Here is a 13227-nt window from a genome sequence, read left to right on the forward strand (position 1 = left end):
ACCCTTCCTTCCATCCATCCACTCCCTCACTCAGCCATCTATCAAACAATCCATCCACCCATCAATCTCTCATCCATCCATCGATTTACCCATCCATCCATCTACTCATTTACCCATCATTCCATCTATTTACTCACCCGTTCATTCATTCACCCATCTGTGCACCCACTTACCCATCCATCCATGTATCATCAATCCATCTATTACTTACCCATTCCCTCTTTCATCTCTCTACTCATTCATACATCTACTTATCCAGCCATCGATCCACTCATCAATAACCCACCCACCAACTCACCTATCCACCTGTCCACCTTTTCATCGATCTGCCTACTCAGTTACCAATCTCCCTACCCATTTATGCACTCACTCACCCAGTCATTCATCCATCAACGTCCATCTACTCATTCACTTACCCATCCATTCATCTATCCATCAACCATCCATCCATCAACCCCCATTCACACACACATGTGCACACCTGTTCATCCATCCATTTGCCCATCTATCTACCCATCCATTCATTCACCCACCTATCCATCCATTCATTCATCCATCACCCATCTTTCCACTCACTCATCTATCCCTCTATTGATTCATCCACCTCTACATCCATCTGTCAACCCACTCATCTATTCTGTCATTCATCAGTCCCATCCATCTACTCATTTATCCATCCAACTATCTACTCACTCACTCATTTAGCTATCCATTCATGCACATCACTCATTTCCTCATTCTTCCATTTACCCATCTATTTACCTATTTATTCATTATGTATTCATTTTATATCCATTAATTAATTATTTTCTCATCTACTCATTGTTTTATTAGTTATTCACTGTCAGTGATTTATCACCTGGTTCAATTCAGCTTAACAAACATTTGTTGAGCTCCCATTGGATGCAGAATATTGTGCCAAATGCTATTGGGCATACAGAGATGAATGTGGCTCTGACATTGCTCACCACCTTGAGTGAGTGAGGAGGTGGAGAGTTCAAACAGGCCTGAGATAACTCTCAAGCTGGTCAGAATGGTCAGAGCCATTAAGAGGGAGCCCATGGGTGCTGAGCCCCTTCAGCTGGGGAAATCAAGGAAGGCTTCCTGGTGGAGGGGGTTTCCCGCTGACCTGATTGACAGGTGATGCTAGAGAGGGAAGAAGCAAGGTAAGCAAAGCACAGGCTCAGGCAGGTAGTGGTGGTCCAGGTGAGGTGGGGCCCGAGAGAACCTTGTATGTCATCCTGAATAGCTGTGGTGAGAGTCCCTGCTGTCCTGTAATGAGAAGCCCAGGTCTTTGCTCCCATGGCCACCTGTCTGTCCCAGGGAAAGTGCATCTTGCCTTGTGTCTTTACAATGTGGGCAATTCTGGAGTTGAGAGAGATCAAAATCTAAATGCCAGAGAAGGAGGCTTTGGAAGAGGCAAGTTTGAGAGGGGTCAGTTGTTCAGGGAGAGGTCAGTGTCCACTGTGGACATGCAGCCACCTTCCTGGGTACACAGGGGGACCACACACGCTCCAACGTCACACCTGCAGTGTCTGGCTACCACTGCCCATGGTGTGGGCAGCTCAGGCTCACAGCGGCTCATAGAGGGATTTTAGGTGATGTGAGTACTGTGGGCTGCAGATTCCAGAGCCCTTCTCCAGACCTGCCTGCTTTCTCCTCCCCTGTGACTTAACCAGGCCAAGTCGGGGTCGGTCTTCCTCAGCCTCCATGGGTGGAGCCCAGAGAGGAAGCAGAGTGCACAGTGCCAGTGGAACCCAGCTCTTTGGCGGGCCCTGCAACCCCCCTCCCATCCCCTCAAACCTGCCGCCCCTTAGGGAGCCCCTCACTTAGCCCCTGGCACAGCTCTGGGACTGCCAGACTCTGTGTGTTCCAAGGAGGATGCGAGTACACAGAGCTTTCAGCCCAGGGCCAGGCTGAGCTGCCCTCACGCACACACAGCCTGCGACTTCCGAGTAGATCTGCCTGGGGATGAGAAGATTAGAGGCTGCTGGAGGAGGGAAGCTAACGCAGCCCACGCGGCCCCCTCCCTGGCTGCCTCAGGAATTGGGCTGCTTCGGGGCGTGGGTGGAAGCAAGATTGTCATTGAAATGGGAAGTGATCATCAGGCAGGGGCTGGGGAGCAGCAGTGTGATTGACAGGGAAAGCACTGGAAGCAGCCGAACTTCTGAAGCCGGCGGCAGGGGAGGCCCTAGCATCTTCTGTGGGTGGACAAGGCTGCCCAGGCACCCCCTGCCCTGCCCCCAGCCTGGCCCCAGATGCCTGGAGGTCAGGGGATGTGAACCCAGGGTGGGCTACCAGGAGCTGAGGCAGGCCAGGCCTGGGCCAGTGTGGACAGAGGCTGGGAGCCTGGCCAGAGGTCAGTGTAGACAGCAGCTCTGCATCACATCACATGCGTCACCCCTCCAGTGACGACATAAAAGAGACTGCCAGGTGTCAAAAGTGATCATCTCTCTGTGGAGATAGAACAGGAGAGCCTACTCCTTAACCTTTCCATACTGTCCACATGAATGTTAATGTTTAAAGCAAAGGCACGTTTCTGAGGCCTGGCACTCCAACCTTGCCCACTGCTTTCGCCAGAATTCTCACTCCCAGCTCTCTGACAAGCATGTCTCAGGGGCTTGTAAGAAGCCAGAGCAGGGACTCAGATTGGGTGTCCACCTTCACACACCACCCTGCTATAGGGGCCCCCATTCAACTGGACTCCCTTCTGGGAGTGGCTGCGGAGGGGAGACCCGAGCCCAAGGTGGGGAGATTGTGTCTCTGTCCTGTTGGCCTGGTGATGCTCATGAGCCGGTCTGACCCCTGTGTGGAACGAGCCCACCACCATCTTCAACTACCCTCCCCAAGCCCAGTCCCTTGTCACTCGGTAAAAGTTCTCTTTTTTAACAAAAGCTAAAACTTCACACTTGCAGGGTGGTTTAACAACAAGCAGTAGTCCAGAACCATCCAAAGACAGAGGGATTTTTCAAACTCCCCTTAGGGACGGACATCAAATCCATAACCCCTAATAAATAACTTAAGTAAAGACTGTGTGTTCCGGCACCTCTGAAGTCTCAGCCCCAGGTCCCTCTACTCTATCCAAGTGTCTGATCCTGCACGCAGCACCCATCCAAGCACCCCTCACTGCCTGGACACAACTCTGTCTCAGTAGCTTGACCCTACAGTTAGTCCCAGGCGCCCAAGGGCTGCCACCTGGCCTCTTTTCCTGGCATCGCCCTCTTCTCTGCTCATTCTCCCATGTCCTTCACCTGGAAAGCATGGTCGGATCTGGGGAGAGTGGAGAGTGCTCCACAGCTGGAGCCCCAGATCTTTGAATGGTGACCCAGCTTCAGTGGGGAACTCAGAGACATATCACTGCCCCTCCTTCACCAACAGATGCAGAGGCCTCTTCCCAGGAAAGCCCCAAGAGCAGATGGGTGATGGATGAATGAATGAATGGATGGGTGGGCCCTGCTGATCCCAGATTGGATCTCACTTCCCAGGGAGCAGCCCTGTGCTCACCCTGACCTCACTGCCCCCCATTACTCCCAAGACAGCAAGGCCCCATCTGCAGGCTTTGCCATCAGATGAACCCATGGTTCTCCCATTGAACCTGGGCCAACACCCAAGAAACCTGGGTTTGAACGCCCTCAATTCAGACTGTATCTGAGTCCTTGGGAGGAGGGATTGATTCTGGCAGTGAAACGCTGGAAGAAGGACCTCAGTTCTTCTTTGAAGAAAGAATTCAGCAAAGAGACCAAGATTGTGAAAAAGATAAAAGCATTTATTAGAAGCAAAGTACATGTGGAAAAAACAAAATATCTGTGGAAGAAACAAAGTAAGTGTGGAAAAAACAAAGTATGTGTGGAAGAGCACACAGGCAAGCTCAGAGGGAGGGGCTTAGGTTGCTTAAATAGGGCCAGTTTTCCGGATTTTTTTTTCTGGCCAATCCTCTTCAGATCTGGTCCTGGTGTGGGCACGCACCTCTCAGCCAAGATGGATTCCAGCTGGCATCTTCTCCCTCCTTTTGTCCTTCCCCTAGACTGAGGACCTTCTCTGAGCATGTGTCAGGCCAGGAAATCCATGAGAACGCACCCAATCAGGGCCCAATGCTCCCGCTGGTATCCCAACTGAAGCATCAGCAGGAGACCAGCTGCAGCTGCTCAGCCTGGGCCTATCGCCTACCTCAGGATGAGAATTTGTCTTTCCTTTTATAGCCAAACTCTCTATATTCAGGAGTATGGGGGGTTAGGATGAGAGCCTAGGGCCCAGGGTTTAAGCCTCGAGCTGTCTGCCTCTGGCAGTGCTCATCATAGCCCCGAGGCTGAGCACGCAGGGCACGGCATTATCTCCACAGGTCCTGAACCTCTTCCTGGCTTTGCTGCTCAGCTCCTTCAGTGCAGACAACCTCACAGCCCCTGACGAGGACGGGGAGATGAACAACCTCCAGCTGGCCCTGGCCCGCATCCAGCGGGGCCTGCGCTTCCTCAAGCGGACCACCTGGGACTTCTGCTGTGGGCTTCTGCAGCGGCGGGCTCAGAAGCCTGCAGCCCTCGCCACCCAGGGCCAGCTGCCTGGCTGCATCACCACCTCCAGCCCCCCACCACCCTCAGAGACAGAGAAGGCGCTGCCAGCCCGCAAGGAGACACGGTTTGAGGAAGGCCAACGGCCAGGCCAGGGCACACCCGGGGATCCGGAGCCCGTGTGTGTGCCCATCGCCGTGGCCGAGTCAGACACGGATGACCAAGAGGAGGATGAGGAGAACAGCCTGAGCACAGAGGAAGAGTCCAGCAAGCAGGTGAGCCCCATCCCACATCCCAGCCCCGCACCGTGTGTGCAGCACCTACTGTCCAGGGGACCCAGCCTCACTCAGAGCATCTGCCCCAGCAGGTGTGGCCTGGAGGGAGAAGACAGGCCATCCCCCAAAAACCAGCCTCATGGAGGCGTGCTGAAACCAGCTCTCAACCCTCTCTCCCCAGCCCAGCCCAGCCCAGCCCAGGAGGGCATCTTGGGAGGGACTGCTGTCCATCATTCATCCCCTGGCTGGTCACGGGCAGCTAATTGTACAGAAAGGGAAACTGAAGCACAGCAAGAGAGAGAAGAGAGAGACTTGCTAGGAGTTCCTCATGCGTCTAGGACAGAGCTAGGACACCTGGCCCCCAGACCCTGCCCTGACCTTGTCACCTCCAGGACTAACAAGGTGGAATGTCTTGGTGAGGGAGGAATGTGGCCTCCAGACCTCCCCACTGCCCCTTCCCCTCCTCCCAGGCCCAGGGCTAATTCTGAGATTTAAAAATAAGCATCCCTAAGATGGCAGGTGTCAGAGACAGCACTATCTTATCTCCCAACCTGTTATTTTTAACACTTAGGACTAGAGTCTGGACAAACGGAATGGTACCCCTCACCGCCACCCCAGCTCCCTCAGTTTTCTCATGGCCTGAGCTAGGCTTAGATGGCTTCTCCCTATAGGTCTCAGGTCAAACAGCGAGGACTGGTTCTCTCTGTTTCGTTGGGCCCATCCTGGCCGCTTCCTCAGGGCCTGCACTGGGTGGGTCTGGCTGAGAAGAGCAGCTGTTCCCTTGCATGGAATTTGATCTGAGGCTCCAGGCTTGATTCCACATCCTCCTGCCTCCCTGTGGTCCCAGAGGCCAGCTTCTGCCCTTTCAGTCGGGCTGCAGGACAGCCACAGTGTCGGTTGGGGGAGGGGGAGCGTTGGCGTTGCCAGGACCACAGCTTCCAATTAGCTCCAGGACGTTCCCAGCACAGGAGTGGAATTCCGCCTGCCTCTCCTTTTCCTCCTCCTTTCCTTCTCTTGAGCCTTTTGGCCCTGGCTCCCTGGGGCCAGTGTGTGTGTGCATGTGCGTGCGCGCGCGCTCACACGTGCGGGCACGCAAGCAAGCTGGGGTGCCATGGGAACTCCTGGGAAAAGTCAGCATGTCCTTCCTAAGTAGAGTTGCCAGCATCTGGGAGCTGGGCATCATAGCCCAGCTGTACCCTTCAAGGAGTGGGAGGAGAGGGAGATTTGTCTAGCCTTAGGCCCTTTGCCCGAACCTATCAGGAGCCTCCTTCAGCCTCAGGACGGCCGAGGGAGGGGTCTTCAGTGAGATGAGACCTCATGAAGAGGGCAGGAGGCAGTGCCCCGCTGCATGGGCAGGGCCTGAAGCAGAGCCAGGGTCCTAGAAATACTCCGACCTGGTAGCTCATGGGCTGGGGGGGTCTCTTCAGCAGGAATCCCAGCCTATGTCTGGCAGCCCAGAGGCCCTCCCGGAGCCCAGGTCCTGGAGCCAGGTGTCAGAGACCACCTCCTCTGGGGCCGAGGCCAGTGCAGCTCAGGCAGCCTTGCGGCAGCAGCAGAGAACAGAGGCCCCAGCCCCAGGGTGCAGTGAGGTAATGCACACCTTTGTCCCTGAAGCCGGTGGGGCACTGCTGCTGGGACTAGAGGCCGTGAGAGTCCCTGGGCACAGGCCTGCATTTGCTGCTGGGAACCACAGCCACCGTCACAGCCAGTGTGGGAGACCCGTCTGCGGAGCGGGGCATGGGCAGCCCTGTCCTGTTAGGGGAGACACGGCTTGGGGACCAGAGCCATGGGGAATTTCTGGAAGCAGCCCCTCAGGACCACGATGCAGGACTAACCCCAAACTTCTGCTTGTTCACCCCCTCCTCACTCGGTTCCTGTGCTTTGGTCCTGTCGGCACATGTTTGTCCTGTGAATCAGCCCATCCCAGGGGGCTGTGGGAGCTCTGAGAACAAGTTCTTGGCACACAAGCCACCAGCTGCTTCTCACCTGGAGAAAAGCAGAGGCAGCAAACACAAGGCCTGCTGGAGGGCTTTGGGACACAAAAGGGTTTTAATTTGAATTTGCTACCAACATTTAAAACCCAGAAGCTTTTGTGTAAAAACATCTGCATTTCTGGTTTCTCTTGAAAAACAAAAGTTGCAAGAAGAGCCGCCCTGCTGGAGACGAGTGGTAACCGCCGCCTCCTTGACACGGGCTGGAGCGCTCCGGTTTGCCAGTTCCCACCTGCCTGCCCTCATTCCATCACCTACCTGGCCCTGTAAACATTTGAGTTTGCAACCCCTGAGCTAACTGGACTGTGGCACAGCTGACTACACCCCACCTCGGCTCTGCCAAGCACCAAGGAAGATGGAGGTCATATGTTCAGAGACAGCACTCAGGGGCCCTTGAACTGCTGCCTGACCTCGGTCCTCATCCCGGCAGCTGTGACTTGCTCCAACAGGATATTTCTCCTTTGCCTTGTTCCTTACGTGAGATGGGCCCATTGGAGGCTTTGTGATCATGGCCAGTTTGTAAGCACGAGGGCCTGGTGGAATCATCATCCTGACTGTACAGGTCACACTACTCCCCCTGGAGAGTCTGACACACCAAGGCTTGTGGGAACAGGAAGACATAGGAGGAGCAGAAGGTCACGGACAGAAGAGGCTCCTGTACTAGAACGTTGACCTTTGAACGAGTTTTGTAACTTCATCACCTCTTCAAATCAGGTCACGGTGGGAACGAGGGAGAATGAGGTGGGCTGGGGCTTTCCTGGGAGAAGGACACCTCATCCCATCTGCAGCGGGATTCTGAGAACTTGTCCTCCCACGTGACAGCTCCAGTGTCTGAAAAGAAAAGCTGCATGAAGACCTCTGACTGTGCCTCTCCCAGCTCAGTGCCGCTCAATGAAGCTGGGAGAAGGACATGACCCTCAAAGCCACGGGAGACCACCCTGCACCCAGGAGCACTCTCTGCATTCTCACCAGGATCCAGCCCTTCCTTATCGCAAACCTCAAGGTTAAAGAGGACTTTGAGACAGCGGTGGAGTGAGTAGTGGAAGGAAGGGAAAAGAAGGCAACTTTGAGAGCAGAGGCTGCCCAAGAACTCAAACCAGCTCGCCCCTAAGTGGAGTGGAGCTTGAGTGGCATGAGGCTGGCCAGTTGCGCTGGGGAATGTAGACGTGATCTGAAGCAAATGAAGGCTGCCCTTCCTTTACAGAACCCCCTTCCCCACCATACTTATCATTAAGGTGGGCTCCTAGAAGCAGAGCTGGAGCCTGGCTTCCTGTGCTGATGTTTCGTTGAGGGAGTGCCCTCAGGAGAGACCCATAAGGAAGTGAGAGAAGCAGGATGAGGCAAAAGAAGCAGCTCCAGATGGCATGATGGCTGGATTCCAGCCTCAGCTTGGTGTCCTCCATATCAGTCAGTCACTAGGCGTCAGCCACCCCTGGCTTCGATGTAACCACCAAGCCATTTCCAGGGATTGCAGGTCCCTGGCTAAAGACACTTTTCTGGAGAAGGGGCTGGCTAAACAGTATTCATGGCAGCTGGAGGTGGGTGCACTGGCCCAAAGAGGGGAAGTGGGCAGAACTACAATACCCCTATACACTGGCACCCCACATGTGACACACACAGACACTCATAAGGGCACCTGCACACACCTCTCTATAATCAAGTTATGTGGGATCAGGGCAGCAGAACCCTGCACAGCCGGGCAGGAAAGCTTCCAGCACCTTCTCACTCTTGTTCCAGGCTCTGTGCATCACACCAGCACCCACATGAATTGAGTGAGAAATGTGGGCTGGGTTGCTGGCCTGTCCTTTGCATGTCTGACCTGGTACCTGTGTGTGCCCATGATCCTGGCTCTGACTCTGTTCTGGGTGTGGCATGCCTGTTTCCTCTGTGTGTGCCGAGCTGCCACTCTGTGTCCGTGTCCCAGTGTGTGTCCCTGTTGCACCCCATGTCTGTTTTACTTCCACCTGGATGCCTTCCCCATTCCCAGGGTTTTCCCAGAACCCTTCCCCGACCCCCTGTACCCTGCCCTAGACACCAGTAGACCAGAATCACAAACTCAGGAGCCCTAAGGTCCAGGCTAGGTGACCTTCATGGGAGGTTCCCATCCACCCGGGCTCAGATTCCCCAGGTGTGCAATGGAGGATAGTCTGGGCACCTCCACTTTGGGAGCCCCAGGCTCCCGCAGACTCTGGGCCTGAGGCTGGAGGCTGCTACACAGCCCACACTCATGCCCTCACCTACCCTACCCCACGGTCCTGCCCACAGACACATGAGAACAGTTACTCTGAGGGGAGCACAGCAGACATGACCAACACTGTTGACCTCCTGGAGCAGATCCCCGACCTCGGAGAGGACGTCAAGGATCCAGAGGACTGCTTCACTAAAGGTACTGCCCTGGATGGGCCTCTGGCCCAGCCTCAGCCCTGCCCACCGGGGCAGGAGGACCTGCAGCTCCTGGGGGTAGAGGGCCATGTCGCACCCCACTCTGACCTGGGTGCCTGCCAATTTTCCCCCATTCTTCGAGACCCTGGGGGCCCCTCCACCTGCCTGTGACATGAGTCATGGCAAGTGTGCCCGTGACGTGCTGGGCTGGGCCGCTGTGGGTCGGCTGCGTGTGTGGGACGGTAGCATGACCAGGTGTCTCCACAGCGGCAAGGACTGGATCTAATTCCCCCTGTTCCCTCAGGCCCTGGCACAGCACCTGGCATATAATAGGCCCTCTGTAAATATTCAAGGTGGGTGTGGCATGTGGCTGTGCTGGTGATTGGCATCTAGAGCTTTTATGAATCCATGGTATATTCGGAGGGCCGCTGGGGATAAGATGAGGGTTTGCCCTCCATGTGGCACATCATTTGGGGCTATCAGTGAGGAGTCTGCCCTTCCTAAGGCTCAGAAACTGCAAACATGGAGAAAGACCAGGGACACAGCACCCCAGGGGGTTCTGGTACATTCCCCCAGGGGGAGAGTTTCCTAGATGAGCACAGGGCAAGCTGGAGCTCATCCCAACCCCAGCCTTGCCCCTGCCCAGAACTGCCAGGCCCTTCATCTACTTACTGGTTGCCTAGTCCATCCAGCTTATTCACAGGGTACCTGCTGAGTGTGGGCTCCTGAGGGCGGCACTCAAAGTCACCCCTCCCTGCCACCCACCCCCTGCCATGGCCCCACCCACCATGTTACCCAGTTCATTACCCATCATTGTAACCTGTTTCAGTCATTCTTTCAACCATTCAACTTTCTGCCATCAGATGTGGGCATTTGCAGGCCCTGGACTGGGTCTGACTCCTCTCCCTCCCCCAAAGGCTGTGTCCAGCGCTGTCCCTGCTGCACCGTGGACACCACGCAGGCCCCAGGGAAGGTCTGGTGGAGGCTGCGCAAGACCTGCTACCGCATTGTGGAGCACAGCTGGTTCGAGACGTTCATCATCTTCATGATCCTGCTCAGCAGTGGAGCGCTGGTACCCTCCTGGGGATTGGGCAGGGAGGTATGGAGGAGGAGGGGAGGTAGAGAAAGGAGATCTCCAGCTGGAAAACCAGGTCAGAAACTGGGGCGGAGCCTCTGTTGAAAATGCATTCCCCCAGGGCCTCAGATCAGGACCAACTCATAAACTGTCAACACGCACAGCACATATGGAGGTCAGAGCAGAAAGGGCTCACAGAGGTCATCTCTCCAGGCCTCCTTGTTCCACAAAGGGAAGTGATTTGCCCAGATCACAGTGCACAGCTGGCATAGGTCGCAGGTCACCAGTCACCTACACCCAAGCCCTGGTGACACACCCACCTGCACACAGCGTCAGACACTCCATCAGACTGGTTCAATGCAATTAACAATGCAGGCTGATATTACACTGGTAGCTCCACTCATTCCATGTCTTCTAGGGCTAGAGGCCAAGCTATGTAGTTCACGCATTATCACATTTAATCCCCATAGCAACCCTTTGTAGAAACATTAAGTAACTCACCCAAAGCCCCACCACTTACAAGCAGCAGATGTGGCATTTGAGCCAAGAGAGTCAGATTCCGAGTCCTTTGTCTTGACTTTCCATTTGTTCAATAGATCTTTACTAAGCTCTCCTTGTATCTACTGGTCCTGTGAGCCGTGGAGGAGCAATAGGAGGAAGAGACTCTGGCTCTGGCCTCAGGGGCTCCCAGTCTAGTTGGAGAAATCAGATTCAGCAGGTTTGAGATAGTCAGATATCAGTTCGAGAGAGTTGAGTAAGAATGGAGTAGATGACTCAGGGTGATGGGAGGTCAGGGGGAACTGGAGCAATCAGGAGGACTTCCTGGAGGAAGCAGATGGAACTGGACTATGGAAAATAGGGAGGTTTGGTGAGGCCGGGAGGAGCAGTGAGGCACTCCAGGGATGCCCTATCTGGTTCCCAAGTACCTTATTCATCTCTCAGAGCCCTTCTAGGAGATGGAACAGCCCTGGAGAGGGTTGTGAAAGGTGCTGGTGGGCAGAGAGAAGGGTGATCAGAACAAACAGAAACTTTCCTAGCCCAGAGGGAGCAAGCACCTGATATTGTTGAGGAGTTTAGAACCCCATGGGTGAGCAACTAACAAGGAATGCTTTAGACTATAGAGAGGGAGGGGGCCGCTCTGATCCCAGACTGTTTGCCTCCAGCACATGCTGCCTCCTGTTGGGGCAGGCCATGGGGAGACATTGCAGCTATCACTTCTAAACCTCTGGGCCTCCCATCCCACCCTGTACTGCCCTGCCCCTGTTCCAGAGTGGGCCTGGAGCCATGGCTTGCAGGCTACATGCTGTTTTACCATCAGCAGCTAGAGCCAAATCTCTGTAGGCTTCAGAGAAGGAGGATTTGACAATATGTTAACGAGTTTTGTTTTTAAACAGCCACAAACAAGGGCAGCCAGAGCCATTTAGTCTGGGCTGTGGAGGAAAAGCTCAGCCTAGCATAAGTGAGGAGGAGTTTTGGCAAGCAAATGGTGAATCTCATCAGGGTAGAGAGCCAAGCACTGTAAAAAAAAAAAAAAAAAAAAAAAACACATCAATGATATACAGAGAAAAAGAAGTCAGAGTGTGTTATTTAAAGTTATAAACTTGTCTAACAGAAAGCAGAGTATGTATCACTTTGAAATTGCTGAAGGGAAAAAATTTTTAAGGACACAGATTTTACAGCAAAAGATAGGGGGAAAAAAGGAACAAGGAAGCATTAAATCAGGAAACAATATGGCAAAGGCAAGATCAAGCACGTGTTTTAATAATAAATGTAACTGGATAAAATTCATCTTTTAAAAGAAAAGGACTCTAAATGGACTGAAGAAAAAAAATCTTCAGCTATGTGTTCTCAAATGACAAATCTGAAACACTGTGACTCAGAAATAGTAAAAGGAAATAAGATATAGCAGACAAATGCAAACAATGACAACAAAAATCAGAGTGTTTTTGTTTGTTAATGTTAAACAAGGTTGAATTCAAGGTAAAAAATGAGATAAAACAAAGAGGGTCCAACCTATAATAAAAATACAACTATTATGAATATTGCTTGGGATTTCATAGCACTTATACAAAGCAAAATCAGAAAAAAAGTGGCAACAGTGCAGTAGTACAGTGAGATTTTACCACACTTCTATTAGTGCTTGACAAATCCAGTAGAAAGAACAAGACAATGAGATATGTAAAAAATATGTATAGTTAATAAATTTGACCTAACATAATAAAAATAATAGCTAACGCTTAAATAGCACTGACTATGTACCAGGCCCTATTGTAACATTTTACAAACATTAATACATTTAATTCTCATAATAACCCTGTGAAATAGGCACTGTTTTACAGATAAGAAGACTGCTAAGTGTAGCAAAAATAGAAAGATTAAAAACAAACCCTTAAAAATGTAAAAGTTATTCTTAAACTTTGGATCAAACAGAAAATAGTTTCATGGTGGGTTCACGGGTGTTCATTATATTAATAAGTAAGCAAATAAATAGAGACTATTCATGGACTAAAGATGACAGTGTGTCATAAATCAAAGATTACAGTTCAACCAGTTTTGTCCACATGAAATCTAGAAAAATAAGAACGGAAAAATAGAGGTATAGAAAAAACTTCGACTTGGGAGAGGGGGAAAGAAACTAGAAAATAACAGTATCAGTAATACTGCATGTGGGATGCAGCCAAAGCTGTAATGAGTAAAATTAATAGACTTAACCATTTTCATTATTAAATAGAAAGAATAAATTCATTAACTCAAGAAATTAGAAATACAACAACAAATTAATCTTAAAGAAAGCAAAGGAGGGACTTCCCTGGTGGTGCAGTGGTTAAGAAACTGCCTGCCAATGCAAGGGACACGGGTTCGAGCCCTGGTCCAGGAAGATCCCACATGCCATGGAGCAACGAAGCCCGTGCACCACAACTACTGAGTCTGTGCTCTAGAACCCCCGAGCCACAACTACTGAGCCCATGTGCCACAACTACTGAAGCCCACGTGCCTAG

At 52.4% G+C, this 13227-nt stretch overlaps 1 protein-coding gene across 1 annotated transcript in view; it reads left to right on the top strand.

Annotated features, from left to right (window-relative positions):
* Nucleotides 1–13227, top strand: part of SCN5A (sodium voltage-gated channel alpha subunit 5) — a 103290-nt gene that overhangs the window by 60342 nt on the left and 29721 nt on the right. The window contains exons 17-19 of the mRNA XM_067754059.1: nucleotides 4340–4780; nucleotides 9037–9157; nucleotides 10071–10225. Of these exons, the coding sequence (XP_067610160.1) occupies nucleotides 4340–4780; nucleotides 9037–9157; nucleotides 10071–10225 (717 nt within the window). The remainder of the gene's footprint in view (nucleotides 1–4339; nucleotides 4781–9036; nucleotides 9158–10070; nucleotides 10226–13227) is intronic.

This window comes from Pseudorca crassidens, chromosome 10 (genome assembly GCF_039906515.1).
Source record: "Pseudorca crassidens isolate mPseCra1 chromosome 10, mPseCra1.hap1, whole genome shotgun sequence".
NCBI lineage: Eukaryota > Metazoa > Chordata > Mammalia > Artiodactyla > Delphinidae > Pseudorca > Pseudorca crassidens.